Source organism: Chaetura pelagica, unplaced genomic scaffold (genome assembly GCF_000747805.2).
Source record: "Chaetura pelagica isolate M959 unplaced genomic scaffold, ChaPel_1.0 scaffold47, whole genome shotgun sequence".
Taxonomy (NCBI): domain Eukaryota; kingdom Metazoa; phylum Chordata; class Aves; order Apodiformes; family Apodidae; genus Chaetura; species Chaetura pelagica.
Window position 1 is genome coordinate 4,667,273 of NW_009954140.1, and position 17,701 is coordinate 4,684,973.

General features: G+C 49.5%; 1 protein-coding gene across 1 annotated transcript in view; it reads right to left on the minus strand.

Moving 5' to 3' along the window:
- Positions 1–6,995: 6,995 nt before the first annotated feature.
- RGS9 (regulator of G-protein signaling 9) overlaps positions 6,996–17,701 on the minus strand; it is a 27,113-nt gene continuing 16,407 nt past the window's right edge. Inside the window, exons 10-17 of the mRNA XM_010002705.1 lie at positions 14,807–14,836; positions 14,081–14,142; positions 11,791–11,904; positions 10,756–10,871; positions 10,230–10,317; positions 9,567–9,705; positions 8,437–8,522; positions 6,996–7,170 (exon numbers count right to left, since the gene is read on the minus strand). Coding sequence (XP_010001007.1) covers positions 6,996–7,170; positions 8,437–8,522; positions 9,567–9,705; positions 10,230–10,317; positions 10,756–10,871; positions 11,791–11,904; positions 14,081–14,142; positions 14,807–14,836 — 810 coding nt within the window. The remainder of the gene's footprint in view (positions 7,171–8,436; positions 8,523–9,566; positions 9,706–10,229; positions 10,318–10,755; positions 10,872–11,790; positions 11,905–14,080; positions 14,143–14,806; positions 14,837–17,701) is intronic.

Here is a 17,701-nt window from a genome sequence, read left to right on the forward strand (position 1 = left end):
GTTCAGCAGCACAGGGCTCACCCCAGCACTGGCAGCCCACGCCTCAGGATGCACCTCCTGCCCAGCTCTCCAGCAAGAGGCTGAGGTTCACAAGCCCGGGACTCGCTCCCATCCTATCCCAACAGTGTCCCCTTGAGGTTGATGGCTGAGGCAGCCTGTGAAGAGCCCTCATCGAGGTTTGGAGGAACCCCAGAAGCTGCTCCTGCTTTTCAGGCTGGCCCACAGCTGCAGAGTGAGCATGCAAACAAATCCCAGCTGCCGTGGGTCAGCCTGACCCGAGCAAAGGTTTCTCTTGGAGCCCACCAGGATGAGGTGTATGGGACGTCCACAGGGGTGGAGCACATTGTGGAACCACACAGCTAATTAAGCATCTCCCGTGCAGGTTCATTCCAACAATATCCAAAGTCCAACCATTGCAGCCCCTCCTGGAGCACGTCAGCTCAGACCAGGAGCCTGGGGAGCTCTTCCAGTTCCGATGAGCCGGAGCAAAGCCATGGCTGCTCCGTGGGACTGTGCCAGCCACGGGCCCCACAGCGCTGGGAGGCAGGAGAGCAGAGCTGCTGTGGCAAGCACACCGGGCTTCCTCACTGCTGCTGGAGTCTCCTTTCTTCTGTCAGCCAAGCAGCAGGGAGTTGTCTGAGAAACTGCCCACAGGGAGCGATCACTTTTTCCAGTCGTTAACCTTCCACATCCCTCACATTATCGGAATACCTTGGATGTCGAAGTTGCCGCAGTGAGCTAATTCTTCCAGGTGACTCCAGGCAGCATTAAATGGGCTCCTGCACAGCGAGGGGATTTGAAGTGCTGGAGCTGAAAGCACTCCCGACTCCAGCACGCCAGGCCTCCAGCAGGGGTGAGAGCCTCAGATGTCACCGAGCAGCGCGGTGGCAAGAGGCATCCGGGGCCTCCGGAGCAGCATCTTTCAACCTGCAGTTGGCAGGAGCCTGGGGAGTCCATGGGTGGATGGAGGGAGGAAGAAAAACAAGGCACAGGCTTGAGATGTGTGACAAGGGGGCCTATCCCCCCCCAGGGGAGAAAACTGTAGGAGTCCTCAAGTTGGAAGAGATGTCAGATAAAAAGCAGTGCCCTGAAGGGATAAATGTTGGGGAGCCCCAGTGTTGGAGCATGTATGTACCTGTCTTTCTGCACCGAATTGCATCAGGGTGTTCAAGCCCTGACTCAGGGTGTTCAAGCCCTGACAGAGCAGCTGGTTTTGGATCTTGAAGCTCTCCCTCTAGTTTAGAAAAGAAGCAGGAGGCAAAGGCACTATTTGATTCCTTGGCAAAGATGGAGAGAACTTTACAGTCCATATCTTCACAGTCTACCCCTAAGGAGCAGAGCAGCTCACCAGAGGGCATGAGCTTTCTGTCAGCTGTGTGTGCACCACCAGAGAGCCAGCAGCATGGCAGCTGGGTCTCCACTCAGCAGCCACAAAGCCAAGTCTGGAGGTGAAATACTGATTGCCCCAGGTCACTGGAAGTAAGTCCAGTTATATCTCTACAAATATTTCCCTCAGTGCCTCTTTGCAGCAAAGGAAGTGAGAACACGTGTTCATGAGCTTGTGAAACACAGACAAGATGTGTGTCTTCCTGAGGGCACAAGGAGCCAAGGTGGCAGCCTGGGGAGCCAGTGTTGAGTGCCCACCCCAGCTCCATGCATGCCAGGAGTGCTGAAGAGGAGGAAACCACACTTGAACAAAAAAATCACCTTCAAACTCTGACACCACACAAGGAAAGCAATGTTCTAACACTCTTGATAACAACACGGTTAAGAACTGTGGCAATGCATCCACCCATGCTTGCAGAGGCCCAAAACACCAACAAGGACTCGTGTCGGGTCTTCCCAGGTGTTACCAGGGTGCAGTTCAAGTCTTAGTTTCGAAACCCATCCAGGCACTGAGGGGCCACAAGGGAAAACTGGAGCTATCACAGCAGTGCTCTGGAGCCTTCACTCTTCTGCTGCACTGCTCGCTCTTTGGAATAATTTTTTCTTGGATTAAGGAATGATTCTATGCCATCCAGTACACAGCTTTCATGAGGAGGCTACTGTATTTTTCCCAGCAATCATCTGTTTCTCGGTGAAATTGCTTTAAGATTTAAAAACTGTTATTCATAGTAAGAGGTGGACCCAAGCTGGGGAAACAAACATGCCCCAATCTTGACATTGAAGACTGAGTCCTGCTCTGAAAAATGCCTGCAAGCTCTGCTCCAGCTGTGCTGTGTACAGTGTGCTGACACCTCATGGCCAAGCAATTAATTCAGATAAGACACCATTTCCCAGGATATATATATACACACACACACATATAAATTCTCCATCTGCTATAAGGCAAGAAACAAGAGTCATTTATCAAGAAGTTTGTAATGAATAGATCTGAATATATGAAAGACAGGAATGAAAAGCAGTCCAGAAATGTTCCAAATTCTTGAATTACAAACAGATGGGTACACCAGGGTCTGTTACTCCTAGCTATGGTAGGCTGAGCTTCCTTGATGCTGAAGGGTGGCTCTAACACAGTTCTCCAAGAGCATGGCCCATATACTGACCACCTTGTGGTCTCAGGCCTGTAAAGAGAGGGTCCCTGTCTGGGCTGCCTCTTACCCAGCTCTCCCCTCTTCCCTGGGATTCTCCCAGAGGCAGATCACCCCCTTCACAGAGTCCTTACGAGCTCGGTAGTGGCTGTCCTCTCCCTCTCAGAGTCTGTGGGGTAGATTCAGCTCTACAAAGGAGCAACCATTTTTATTTGGAAGAAGCTGAGTTGTGAAATAAAAACACATCACGCATATGGCACTTTTTGATGTGCTCTCTGAGGCAGCGAACACACAGCACGGAGTCTGGCTTTGAGTTTTCCACTGTTCAAACCCCAAATCCCACAGCAAAACTCCTGGGCACAAGCCCGCAGAGATGGAAAATGAAGGAAATGTGCACTCCTGCTCCTTTGAAGCAAAACTGCTGCATGACACAGCTCCGGCACAGCCAGAGCGCAGGGCCAGGTGGAGAAGGAGCCCTCAGATTGGTGCTTTTGAATTTATAACGTGGACTCATCCACTTGGTCAGCAGCAGAAGTGGATTAAGACAGGTTGAGGACATGTTACTCTTAGTGAGGGGCATGCCCAGGGTTTGGTTTCAACTGTGACAGCCTCTGTGGGCAAAAAGTCCCCATTCTTACCCACCCAAGGTCTCCTGGCACGGCTGCAGGGGCACAGGGAGCGCAGGTGCCTGGTGTCCCCAGGGCAGGGAGAGGCAGCACTCCTGGCTGTGCCAACCTGTACCCCAGCAGCCTCGTGGCCCCCTGCTCGCCAGGGCCAGCGGGAAGGGGCAGCACGTCCCTCTTGTTGCCCTGCACCGAGGACGAGGGCAACCGTGCTGGCGCCACGATGCGCAGCCCCCCAGGCAGACGGGGGGGCGAGATGGCGACAGCTGGAACGTGAAGCACAAGGCCCACTTGAAGGGGCTCGACTGACACTAAGTCAACCCCAGGCTAATCATAAACCGATGACGCCCAGGTGCCCTTACCTGCTCGCTGTCAGGTCCGAGCCGCTCCCGCTCTCCCAGCACTGCATGGCCAGCAGGTCCAGCAGCCCCTTCTCAGGACGGGGGGCTCTGGAGGGGCAGGCACCATGGCTGGGCCCCTGCGTCCCCCCCAGGGCCCGCAGCGCTGCCCGGGGCCATGGGCAAGGGGCAGGCAGGGCTGGGGGGCCAGTGCCAGTGTAACCAGCCAGGTGAGGAGCTGGGGAGGAGAGGAAGAGGAGAGAGGCTTTGTCAGGCCCAGGCTTCACCAGGAGGACAAGCCTTCTGCTCCTTCAGAGGCCCAGGGCACTGCCGCCCGTGCTGCTGGGGAGGGCTGCGCTGGGAGGCTGCGCTGGGAGGCAGCCGCCCGGGTCTCCTGCCCCCTTCTCCTGCAGCTCCGGGCCCCTCCTTGCTCTCACACAGCAGGAGAGCAGAGGCATCACGATTTGCTCAAGGAAAGCAACAGGGTCACTGCTACTGGCCCCAGCGGGTGCTGACAGATCCAGCCCCACACCCACTGGGATGCTGTAGGAGACACCAGCTTGTCTCATTCCTTATGACAATTAGCTGGAGGCACAGAGGAGTCTGCTATCCTAATAATGTGATCTTGGTTATAAATGGCATAACCGTGTCACACCCCAAGCACCAATGTGCTGGCTGCTGTGATGGCCAAGAAATAGGACATTGAGCTCCAAGCCCTGATGACTGATAATACAAGAAGCCACATCTTGTACTGAAGCCCCCATTGTCCCTGGCTGGTGCTGTGCAGTCTCCAGCTGAGCTAATGCAGCCCTCAGGACAAGCCCGAGCACAGATTCATCAGCAGAGGACATGCAGCATGCCAGGGTTCCCCCTCCTGTTTCCCAAGGACTTGCTCCCAGCAGAAAGGAAATGCTGCTCAAGTGTCCAAAAAGAAGTGCTGAGAGCAGAGGCAGAGACAGAACATGCATGAACACATGGCAGAGAGATGACATAGTGAAGGATGAACACACTGAGACAGGACAGAAAGGATGAACTCAGTTCTTTTTAAATTTTCTAAATTAATCTTTATTAGACAGATGAATGCATGGGAGCAATGGCCAAGAAATGAAACAACATGTTGCTCTGATTTCCAATGGAAACAAACAATTTCTTGGCTGGCAGAAAGGGAAGTTCAGTTTGTACCATGGTCACACTTTGTACCAGGCAACCTTCCTCTTCAGGGACTGAGCAGCAAGGGCCCAAGGAGCAGCACACTGGGCCACACCAGCTTATTCAGCCTATAAGCAGAACAGAGCCAGCTTCTGCCTGCCAGTGTAGGACTGGTGTTCCACAGGCAGTGACTCCAGAGGATGCAGCATTAACCCATGTCAGGGGCACAACAATGCAAAGCTGAGATGATGAAAAAAGTCAGAGAAAGGAATGGATAAAGTGAACATAGAGAGCAAAGCTATACACAAAACAGTAGTATCAGAGGGACTGACTGGAACACACAGATTTGTTATTTATTATTTATATTCCGACTTGTTCTTCCACATGTTACTACATAATGTGAATCCCAACATGCTCAGTGCTCCATGTTCTACAAACTCTGAAGAGACCGTAGAGCTCATCACATCCAAGTGGCTTTGGAACAACCCTGCCAAGTTCTTCAGTATCCTTCAGTGCTCTTATATCCAGATAGGCTGATAGTGCTTAATATCTCACATTAAAAAAGCCTTGTCATTTTAAGCAGAAATAACAATTACCATCTGAGCTTGCTCACCCTTATGGAATTGCAAAATTTGTGATTGCTTCCACTGGGAATAGGAGCAGAGCCTTAGCAAGCAGACCTTGGCATCAGAGCAAAAGACTTGCACAAGTTGGTTTTGATTCCTCTGAGCAGGTTTATCCCTGTTAGGTTAATGGAGGTTGTGAACATCGCCCCAGCTCATGCAGAGCAAAGGACACCAGGTCTACAGTGATACCAGGTCAGACCCTGCAGACCTGCTTCTGAGCTCTGATGACATGCACAGGAAGGGCAAGAATGGCTCTTCACAGCTGTTTGGGACAGATCTACAGCCTGACTATTTCTGTGCTCCCCAGGAGCTGCACCCTGGTACCTGAGGGCTCCTACTCACATCCAGCTTTCTCCATCTCCAATTTATTGTCAAATTATTTCAGTGGTAAAAACAGATGAACAATATAAACCAGAGTGAAGAAGCTTTCCTAGACCTCTGTGCTTCCCACTCAGTCCTTCTGCTTCCCCCAAATGTTAACAAACAAGGAAGCTTTTCTGCCCCTCTAATTCTCTTTACTGGGCTCAGAAGGAATCCTCCCACTTCTGGTAATCACTGGCCAGGTCCAGACATGCTGGGGTTTCCCAGCAAAGGCTGGAATCTCCCTGAGCTCTTCAGCACTGACTTGGTAGTTTAGGTTGCCTCATCCTATAGAGCAAAAAAGATAGAGCAAAGAAAAAACAAAAACAAAAACAAAACAACAAAAAAACCCCAAAACACCACTAGAAGTTGAAATCAGCTCTTAAGACCTCTACCCTGGTTTTCTTGTCTCTGGGCTACAAGCCAGTGACAACTAGAAGTACTTTCTGTTAGCTTTTTTTTTTTAACAGCTGAAAATACAAAAGCAGGAAAAAGACAAGACAAGAGTTAGGAAGGATTAAATAAAAGAAACAAAAAGCTGTGGCTGCATCTCTCAGGCCCTCCTGCAGGCTCTTGAGCTGGCTCTGCACCAACACACCCAGCTCATGGGGCAGGGGAGTCTCTGGGGAGAGCAGAGCTTTCCACTGATCATCTCCCACATATCAGGGAGGACTTGAGGGTGTCATTTAAATAGAGGGTCAACTAAACCTTCAGAAATGCTCATCCTCCTCTTTTCACAAGAAGTCAACCCTGCTCTTCTGCCAGTGGCTCCAGTACCTGGGCTAAGAGGTGCAAGATTCTTCAAGCAAGGGGTGCACTCCTGTCAGGGGGTGCCCAGGATGCACCCCTTGGGAGGGTGCACATCCCCCTGAGAGGATGGATGCCAGCACAGACACGCTCCAAGGTGAGCCATCTCACCCTGCTCCCCAGGAGCTCCCTGCTCCACCTCTGCTCCCAGGAAGGCTGATTTGAACTCAAAGCACTGGGCTGGCAGATCTGTACCCCTGCCTCATGCTATCCCAGCTCCTGGAGGAGCAGGAGGCAGGGAGAGGAGGCTGGAGTGCCCAGACTCCAGAGAGGGTTCAGGGCAGCCAGAAGACATCCCTCTCCGAGGTGTGCCTGGGCCCTGCACCCCAAGTCCGGCACAGCCAGCAGCCTGGCTCCGGCAGCAATCCCACGCCTGACATGCCTGGGAAGTGACATCTGCTGCTCCAGAAGCCATGGAAACGAACGTGCAGGAAACAGGCTGTTGGCAGAGCCGGCCTGGGAAACCTAAAGCAGCACTGACACCTTCAGGAAGGGGAGACGAAGCTCAACGCCAGCCTCGGCTTGTCTTTTCCCTGCGCTGTGCCCTGCGGGGCTCAGAGCCTACTTGGGTGGAGGTTCTTCCTTCTTGAGCTGGCTCCTGCGATCCAGCTTGCTCATGACCTGTGTGATGTCCACAGTCGTGGCAGCTTCTTTGGCTTTGGCCTCTTCCTCCTGCTGCCTCAGGATGACAGGACTGGGGCTGGAGCGGAGCTGTCGGCGTCCGAACAAACCAGAGCTGGGTGGAGAGTGAGAGAAAGGAGCAGGGCATTACTGAAAAGCAGAAGGGCACCAAGACCTCCACCCTGGCAACAACTTACCAGGAGGGCAAGCTCAGACACAGAGGGATGTGCCACTGTCACCCACACAACAAGGAAGCACAAACACAAATGAGGTGGTTTAAAGCAGGACTTGGTGACTCAGTGTCACACATCAGCTGCAGGACTGCTAAAAGCATCAAGTCAATCCTGCTCCTGGTCCTCCTGAGGGACCCCAGAGGCAAGAGATGGCCAGGACATTACTCCTTTACTCTGCATCCATTACTCTGGACAAGGTCCTAGCTCTTTAGCTTACCCAGGATGCTGAGTATTGGGTCTCCAGAACAGGCACTGACAAACATGGAGGTAGTCACCAGGGGTCAACCAGCATCTGCCAGAGACCTTGTGATGTGTGGCTCGGGGAAAAACTAACCAAACCCCAGGCAAGTCAGCAGAAGGGTTTTTCCACTGACTCGAAAGTGGCTTTAGATGAAACAACAGTGTGAAAGTCCATGATTGCTCTTGCTCTCTTGCTGGGTTGACAAATGAAAGAGGAACAGTGAAAAGCACACCACCCAGCCCAGCTGTGACACTGCACCCTCAGCCTGAAGAAGCAGCTGCAGTTCAAATAGCACAAAGGTGCTACACAACCTTTATCTTGGTCTGGAAAAAGCCATTTCAAGCCTGCTCCTACTAAGGCTGTTGTCACAAGCCAGTACTGGGTTTAGACTTTTGTGGGGACGAAAAGAACAGTTTCCCACAGCTGTCTACCTTGTGCCAGCAGGTAAGATGCTGTTTGTTCTCACATGGCTGCCTGTCACCTTCACTTCACAGGGGGTTTTGTCCAGGCAGAGCTGAGCAGAACCCCTGGAGGACCCTGCCTTGGCCCCGTGTCAGCTCTGCCAGCCAACGTTTCATGGGCAGGAGTTTTCCCATGCCCTGTACATAATGCTCTCTCCTTCCAGGAAAGGAGCCATGATTAATTCTACAATCAGAGCCTGTCTAAACAGACCCAACAGACAAGGCAGCTGAGCAATCACCAAGTTGATTCTGGCTGCACACAAACCACTTCCAAAAGGCTCACAAATAAACAGCATAATCAGTCTCCAAGCAAGACATCTTTTTTCGTGAAAAATTTTATTTAATTAAGCAAACATATAAATCATACTAAATTTGCTGCAACTGAGGCTTTTTCTACCCTTGCTACAAGAAAAACAAAACCCACAATTACATCCAGTTTTACTTGCCTTTTTTTGACAGTCTCTTGTGGCACAATAGCCTTGGCCAGCATTTCCTTGTACACTGGAGACTTTAAATAGCGGCCATAGGAGTCCTACTAGGAGGAAAAAAGAGAAAGTGGTAGTTATGGGCTGAAAACACCCTCATTAAAATCACCACCAAATACAGCTGCTCAGGAGCCAGGGAGGCTGGGAACTGGATAATCTCCCCCTGCCGCCCAAGGGACTTTGCATCTTTCAGGCAAATGTAGCTATTTAAACCAAGCCCCTTTCATCTTTGTGTAAAATTCCCAGGATTTTCCATCTCACAGCAAAACTTCCCAGGTAAGATCCAGACCAAAAGGTCTGAACTGAACTTAGCTCACACCAGTGGTGTCTCACAGTCATCGCAGAGTGAGGTGCTCATGTTTCAGGAGCCAAACTTTTCAGCAACTGGTGACAGTCAGTACAGTTTTGCTGCTCTCAGTGTCAATGTGCATTAGCTGCTGCTCTAGCCCATAATGCTCCTTCCTGCTAAGTGTATCTTGTATTGCTGATATGGAAGAGTTACAGGTTATTTGTGGTCACCATGATCTAATTAAAGTCATGACATACTGTATGCTGACATCAGCCTGCAGTTTGCTGCATCAGTCAGATCTAAAACAGGGTGTCCCTCAACAACACCACAGAAATGGGTGTGAAAAAACTCAGTAAAACTTGATTATGAGCCATGCCTGGTCATACTCTTGGTACAAAACTCATGTAGTTATATCACCATTGCCACGATTTTTCTCATTCACTCCAGAAACCAGTGGAATACAAGCAACCCCCCACAGGGACACTTGATGTGGCCCACAGAGTGGTAGGAACCGGGTGAAGGTAAAAAGGTCTGTTCAAGCTTTGAATGAGCTGGTTACAAAGCTGGTATTTAGAAAGGACTTCCAGCAGACCCTTGACCTCCACTACCTCGGGGACATGTTGCCTTGGAGGGAAGGAGAAGCAGCAACATACAAAGGCCTGAATCAGTGCTTGCTTAGGTCAGCACATTTGAGAGATTCTCAAACAAAGGCCACTTGAAAGTGACAGCTGACAGCACACAAAGGCATGGAAAGGCCCAGAGAACTGGAATCCCCCTAAGGCTTTGGAAACAAATAACAAACCTTTTTCATCAGCATGTATATGTGGGTCTGAGCAGCATCTAAAACATAGCGATGAGGGTGCTTGAGGCCTTTGACTGTGATGCCCATTGTTGTGCCATCAATGTTAATCCAGCGTCTTGCTCCTGGAGCCAGGAAGAGCCTGCAACGAGGAGGAATCAACAGACATTAAACAACCGGGAATTCCTGGAGATCCCTCTGTCTACACAAGATAGGAAAAGTTCCCCCGGCTCCCCACTACAATTTGCTGTCCTGATCTCTGGCAGTCAATCTCTTTTTCAACAGCACCACAAGCAGTCCCTTCCTCTTGCACTGTTAACACACAATTATCAACTAAATTTAGCCCCCTGGGAGCAAAAAGGCTCTCTCCACTCTCCTTGTGGCAGCCCCAAGATATTTACTATTCCACACCTCTACTTAAATTACATGCTAAGACCTGAATGTAATAGTGGAGCACGAGAGGAAAAGTAACTATATAACAAAACAGTACTTTTGCTTTCATCTCCAAAAACTCCTCTCCTACATGGGGATGTAGGAGGGTCACATTTGGTGACATCTTACAAATAAATGTCTCGGGAATAGATCATTTGGAGAATGACAACCTGTAAAAGAAGGTGACCAGACTCATGTACAAAGAGTTTAAGAATGTAAAATTATCACACTCACTTGTAAATTTCTTCTGCTTTCTCCTTGACCTTGGATTGGTCTCCATACTTGAGATCCTCACAGGCTTCCCAGAAACCCAGATTCTCTCCTGCATAACAAGGACACACTCAGCAGAGAGCAAAACTTGAGGAAAACACAACCCCATTTATTAACTCCTTAACTGCATTCGTTTGACGCAGTCTGTGTTGGCCCAACGCCCTCTCCCTCATTCTTAACAGCCACTTTGCAAACCCCTTTGGGACTGAAGGAGGGAAGCAGCTTTCCCCTGCCCAGGGGTAAGGGACACCTGCCCCAGGCAGCCCCAGCCGGCCTGGCCCCAGTGCCCCCGCACAGCCCTGGGCTGTATTTTGTGTCCTGTGCCACTAGATGGTATTGCACGCCCTGCCTGCGCAGCCATCGCCTCCCAAGTCACTTCCACCGCCTTTTACTCTGTGACTTTGCCAGTCTCAGCACCTCTCCGATTCCGGGTCCCCCCCCGTGCTCTGCCTCAGCCGTGCAGGGGCAGAGGGAGCCGCAGCAGACCCACCGCTGAACTCCTTCTTCAGGAAGAGCTGGAAGTTCTGCCGACCCTTGGGGTCCCGCATCAGCTCGCTGAAGTTGAATGCCCAGCGCTCCACACGCATCTTGGTGGGGACTTCCACTCTGCACAGGTTGAAAACAAACAGCACTGCCAGTTGCACAGGGCCCATCTGACTGGCAGATTAATTAAAACCAAGGTGGCCCTCGCTGGTAGGCAGACTTCTCAGCACTCTGTTTTCCAGAGCTCCTGAAGTCAGCCCACTAAGTCAGCTAGAATTAAACAACTTGGTACACGAAGGGATGAGGATTTATCTCGGATTTACGCCGCTGGCTCAGTGATGGAAGTTTAACTCAGTCCTGTTCTGGAGGAGGCACTGGCTGGTACCTTCACATGAAGGCATTGTGTGAAGGTGGCCTTTGGGGCTGACTAATGGGATGTTATCACTTCAACAGGATTGTTGCTCTCAAATGAGATTGTTTGCTTCAAGCCCAGAGATGTCACTGTATAATTAGCAAACAGTATCTGAATAGGAAGCCAGAGGAGACCTCAGAGAAGGGATTGCCAGTATGTGCCTCCAACCCAAATTCTCTAAGAAAGCAGCCTGAGGTATGTGCAAAGGCCAAGGGTGACTATTTGAACCTTGACTTGCTACACCATTGCTAGCACCTAATTTAGGAAGGTTAATGCTAAACCAAGTGTAGCTGTTCATACTCCATTCCTGTGCTAGTAAAAAGTGGACTTCATTCATCCAAGGGTAGGATTAGGCCCACTCAGCAGAGGATGAGTACATACTCCCATCATCAGTTTAGGTATTTCTGAAATGTTAAGAAGGGCTTCACTTGAAGAAGATAAAGCTGGAAGTTCAGCACAGAGTATTCCTCAGTTTCTTTAGCATGGCAAAGCTATGTCAGAAAGGGAATGCTTCCCTGCTTATGATCAGAGACCAGCTATCATGATGGAATCAGTGGTTCCCTTTTTGGATTTCTATCAGCATTTAGGTCAGTGCAAACCACAAGTTGGCAAAAATCCACAAATACATACAGCTTGGCATTGAGATCCCAGAACTCAGGGTCATCTGTTATCCAGGGATTGCTGGGGAGACACCCAGACACGATAGGATCATTGGAGAGGAACTGCTCAGAGTATTTCACAAGCCTGCAAGTAAATCCAACAAAATTAAACTATTAATTTGCAGGCAAAATTGCAGCCAGCCCCACTGCAAACAAAAGGTTGCACAGACTATGGAGAACTTCAGGGGTGCAGCCCTCTCAGCACAGGGACCTGGAATGTGGCCCCTGCTTTAGTAGAAAAGCTGATTGATTAGCTCAGTTAATCTTTTCCATTTCCCTAACAGTAATCTCCAGGTTGTCTTCCAAAGCAGTGATTTTGTCAGTTCAAGTGCAGGAAGATACAAGACTGTTCAATCACCTTCCATTGCCTCTTAACTTCAGAGACTTGGAGCTAAGCTCCAAACAGCTTCTGTCTCCTCCAGGCAAAGCCTGACTCTGCACTGTTTTGTGTCACACATCACAGAGAGGAAAAGGGCCAGAGAAGAGGAAAGCAAGAGCTGTACTTGCTCAGGGTGGGCTCCACAGCCTTCCCACGGGCTGTGGGAGAGCCCCAGCAGAGGTGTGGGAGTGCTGAGGGTACATCTCAGTTTCTCCTTTCCCCCACTCACCCACTGGTCTGCTCATTCCTCTGCAAATGGCTCTTGAGGGCTTGGCACAAAGGACAAATGTCCTTATCCTAGCAGGAACCAGACACTTCTCCTACCTTCTAAGTTGGCCAGACTTGTAATTACAACCAATTTCACTAATGTCCTGGAATTTCAGCCTCCTCCTCCCTTTTTCATTCTTGAAAAAAATCATCTGGTTTCTGCATTTAAAATTCCTTCCAGGCCAAGCTGCTTTCATGTGCTCCAAGCTGTGAGTGCTCTGTCCAAGGCCCTGTTGCTAATGGGCACCTTGGCATAGATCCTGCAGTTATACAAGGTGACTGCACAAAGCCCACCACAGGCTTGGCACAGAAGTGCTCGAGCCTGTCTTCTCACTGGAAATGCCAAGGCATTCAGCACCTGCATAGTTCAGTCCAATCCATACATTCTAATCAAGCTACAAACATAAACCTGTCAGCTCAGGTAGCACTGCTCTGTCCTTTTAATGATTAGTGCTTTGCAGCTCCTTCTAAATAAGGAGCTAGTATCTAGTTGCTGCTCTTATCCTTATCAGTAATCACTTGATTTGGACTCAATCCCGAAGCCGAGATGGAGATCCACATTTCCTGAGAAGTTTTTATCTAGGTGACAGTCATTATCCATCAGAAGACTCAGAGTAATGTGTGAAAAGTTCCATTGCCAAGCAGTTAAGCACCACAAAATTCCTGGAAGGCAGTCAGGTGTCCCCAGCTCCAGGTCATAGTTTGGAAAACTGAGGCTGGAGAGTTTTAAGTGACCTGAGAGTCAGTGACAGATTAAATGAGCAGACCTGCTGGTGCCTTGCAAGTTGTGGTTCTCAGAAGACAGGTCAGCTTCCCAGACTCTTCCTCCTGTTTCAGTCATCCACCACTGCCTTCTCCAAGGGAACAGGCCTGAGCACCTTGCTTATCTCAGGTTAGATATGAATCTCTGGGTGGCAATGACTATGTAAAACAGACTAGTGGGGTGGACTGCACCTCCAGGCAATTCCAGGTGAGAAATCTCTGTGGAAAACATACTAGTGGCTAATGCTATGACTGGGACCTTTGCACTTCATTAGCTTCATCCAGAATCTGATCAGGAAACGCTGCTTCTGTGATTAGGAATTGCTAGTTAATTGCTTGGATTTTCATGGAGCTGCATGTGTTCCTTCATTATACAGAATAATCAGAGATGTCTCCAGCTCTGCTGCCTTCTGGTGAGCATCACCATACAAGCAAGATCCCTCACTGGGGCTGAATCCAGGTTACTCCTCCCACACAGGACGCACTGCTGCATCCTCACAAGGTAGCCCCCACACAGCTACTTTTCCATCCCAAGTGCCACGATCCAGCTCTGACCAGCCTGAACTCCTTTTCAGTGGGAATCTCAACTGAGAGGTTGGCAATCCTCTGCAGTCCTTCACAGCAAAGCTCTCCTTAGCTCCAGGAGCCTCATCATCCTGACTGGGACTCTGACCCCTCCCCTGCCATGTGCCTCCTGGCCCAGGCAATACACAGTCCAGACAGCACAACTGATGTGGCCACCACATCAATTGCCCTGAGTCACCAGCTGCCAGAGCAGATATTGTCCCCATCTCATTAGAACATCTGCGCAGAAGACTAATTAATGTGTAGACACAAGGAAACCAGGACTTACCCTCCAAGAGAGACAGAAGATTTCACTCTGGGCTTCACGGCAGCCTGCTGGTAGTACATGATCTGAGAGGGATCAGACACATCTGTGGTTAGGAGCAGGGAGATGTGCAGACAAGGTCGTCTCTATCTGAACCTCAAGCATGCCCTCTCGCAGGCAGTGAGGCTAACTACAACAGGAACTGCTTCTTCCCTACTTATTGGTTGCCCAAGGAATCACAGAATCCTTAAACTGTCATAGTAGAATAGCTGTTTTCACTGAGCTTATTGCAAAGGTCAGAAGAGCATTTTGCAACGTGCAAGTAACTAAAATGCACTCCCCATGCTATATAAAAGTTGAATAACAGCTACCATTCTAGGCACCTACAAATGTGCTGCATGATTGAGCATATAATTACCATTGATCCCTGGCTGTCTCTACGCTGGCGCCACTGGATGCATCTCCTACGATTTCCCCATCACTAATTTTGATCTATTGGATTTTAGCCCTGATGTCTGTCCTTGCTTGAGCCTTCCCATCACTGGGAGAGCTGCAGTGGGAGATGCAGAGGCAGGGAATGTCCTGAGAACACACTGACCAAAAGCTCCACGGGGCAGAGACTCTGCCAGCCAATCCCAGGTGTTTTTAAAACTGCTCATCCCCTGCAAAGGGGGTTGGAGCTCCCACACACCACTGATGGAAGCAACACATACAGGAGGAACACCTTGAAGGGAGGGGAGAACCACTCACCTCTCTCCTATAAACATCCATGGTTTTTTTCTGTAAAATAAAAGACACAAAACCCATTAAATTGGGGTGGGTGCTTTCACTTGCTGTTTTCTGAGACATGCAAACAGCATTGCAGGGCTGCCGTCGTGCAGCGCTCTCCAATTAATTCTCATTACAATTAAAATCAAACAACACCTTGAAGGGAGGGGAGAACCACTAGCTAAGAGGAGCCACACACCATAAATGGTTCCATTAGCTGTATTTACTGTTGAGCATTGCTTCTTTCATCACAGGCTGCCTGTGTGCCTGCAATTAAGGGGTTACTCTAATGCAGCTAAAATAGATTCATTTATGAGACACAGATTAGATCATTCAACATTAGCTAAAGGAGACAGGAACCAACACATTGCAAAATATAAACACCACAATTAAAAGCCTCAGAAGCAGTATCTGCTGTGCAAAGGGTGCTTATGTTGTGATTTGAATAACTCAAACCATGTTACATGTCATCCACAAATGAGCAAGCAATTGAAGGCAAGAAATTAACTGCAGGGTGTTTATTCACACAGCTTCCTTTGAAGCCCAGTTACTGTGTGTGGAATAAACTTGAGGAGGGAGAAGGAAAGACAGGCTAAGTCAGGGATGCTCCCAGCAAGCCTTTAGAGGCTTATGCAGTGTTTCAGCTCTTCATCTTCCATTTTAGCCAACAAGAACTGCATCCCAGAGTTATTCTACCAAACTAACCCTGTGTCAGACGTGGGCCTGCAGAGTGCCTTCTGGAAGGGCACTTTGTGAAGAAGGAGGGACAAGGCATCTAGCACCAAATGCCACAGGCAGCCTGCTTGTCCCACTTCCTCACCAGATAACCTGCACCCTGAGGTGCCCTTATTTTGGAGAAGATGCTCTCCTAGGGCTGCTTTGTGAAGAGACCATCATGGGGATACTGTTGGAGTTCTGCTTTTGCATTTAAAAAGTGATCATCACTAGTGCTGCTCAGCAGGGAGAAACTGTTCCCTGGATGGAAGCAAAATATGCATATTTTGCTGAAACTTGGTTGGTTTGGAGAGGGCACACTCACCATTCCAGCAGTAGGAACCAGACATGCAGCAGATCAGCCAGTACTACCAAAAAGCCATCCCATCCTAACACAAACCTAGCCTGGCCATTGCAGTACTAACAGAATTCCTCCCTGTGGCATTGCAGGGGAAGAAGCTTTTTCTGCTGGAAATCTCGCGACCAGCTCTGAAGGACTTCAGTGCACGTCATCTCAGCAGGGACAAACAGGAAAGCCAACAATAGCTGCTCCAGCAGTGCTGCTCTGCTGGCCACACACAGGTACCTGTGTGCAAGGGGGTGAGGGCTGAGATGTCATGGGGAGATAAAAAGGTCTTGGACAACAGGATCATTGGCCACAGGGCTGTACAGCCTCCGTTTCTGATTCAAAGGCCCCATTTCTGCCATGTCATCATTGTTTCAGATAGACTGTAGAAATGAGAGGCAAAAAAATGCCCCAAATCCATCTGCTTGTGCAGAGAAACTCACTGCATTTACTGCCCTAGAAGTGTCCTCTTCAGAGAGCTTTGTTTCTATTTCAGGACAGCTATTTCCTGAACAACAGGAGTTCACCATCTACTTGGAGAACCCCAGACACAAACCAGGCCCCATCAGATTTACAAGTACAGCTAAACTGTTCCATTTGATGACAATCACAGAATCATAGAATGGTTTGGGTTGGAAGGGACCTTGAAGATCACCCAGTTCCAACCTCCTGAATGGGCAGGGACACATGTAACTAGACCAGGTTGCTCAAAGCCCCATCCAACCTGCCCTTCAACACTTCCAGGGATGGGGACTGTGGCTAGGGCCACTTGAGGAAAATCAACACATTAAAATCACTAGATGGTTTTAAAAGGCCCATCATTTCTTCCTCTGTTTTGTCAAGAAGGTGTCTCAAACAGGCCTGGTGCAGTGGGGCCAGGAGAGGTAGGTGCTGGCACAGTGGCTTGAAGGCAGCTCACGTGGTAGTAAAGTTGTGTCATCCTCTACAGGGGTCTGAGAGGCAGGCAGCACACCACACACACACAAGACAAACAGCTGGTGGGAAAGAAAAAAAGAACACAGTAAGTTATATAGAGTATGTATAGAGCAAGAAAGTCATGAATTAAAATGCCATCACAACAGAAAAATTATATGTGGGTGAGTAAAAATCAAAGCTAATGACATGTCTGCAAACAAGAAAAGATTTAATTTTTTTAAGTGCCTCCTACACTAAGCATCCCCTCCTGCCACAGCTGGAATGCGTAGGTCAGCCCTCCAGATAAGCTGGTACTGGGAAAACCAGTGGGGCTTTGGAAGGGTGCTCCAGGGTGGGGGCGATTTGCCAAGGCTTGCACAGAAAAGAGGACCATGGCACAGGAAGGGCTGAGCATCACAGAGTAGTGGCACACACTGAACTGGAGAGGAATCCAAGAGGAGCCCAGCACTGAACACTTTGAGAACTGCAGGTGCTGGCTGTGCTCACCCCTTTCCAGTCCTCAAATCCACAGTAACTGGGAAGGATCTCAGCTGTTTCACCCCAGAGCTGTGCAGGATTTCATTTCCCTTTCTCCCACAGAGCTCCCATGAGCAGTTTCCAGCTTTGCTGCTGCTACAAGGGACCCTTGAATACTCTGTGTGCTTTTGAGCAGTCATCCCCACCATTCCTTCCCTCTGCCTCTGGCAGCAGCAATGCTGAAGTGCCCTGTACGAACCCACTCACTTACTCCCCCTCATTTGGAAGAAAATAATGTTAGGAAGAAAAGAGTAATATCCTATAATGAGATTAATTTTGCAATGCCCTTAACGAGTGACTTACAGCAATTACAGTGGATAAGCTCCCCAGCCCTGCAGGCTTCGCATCAAAATGGCAATTAGGGA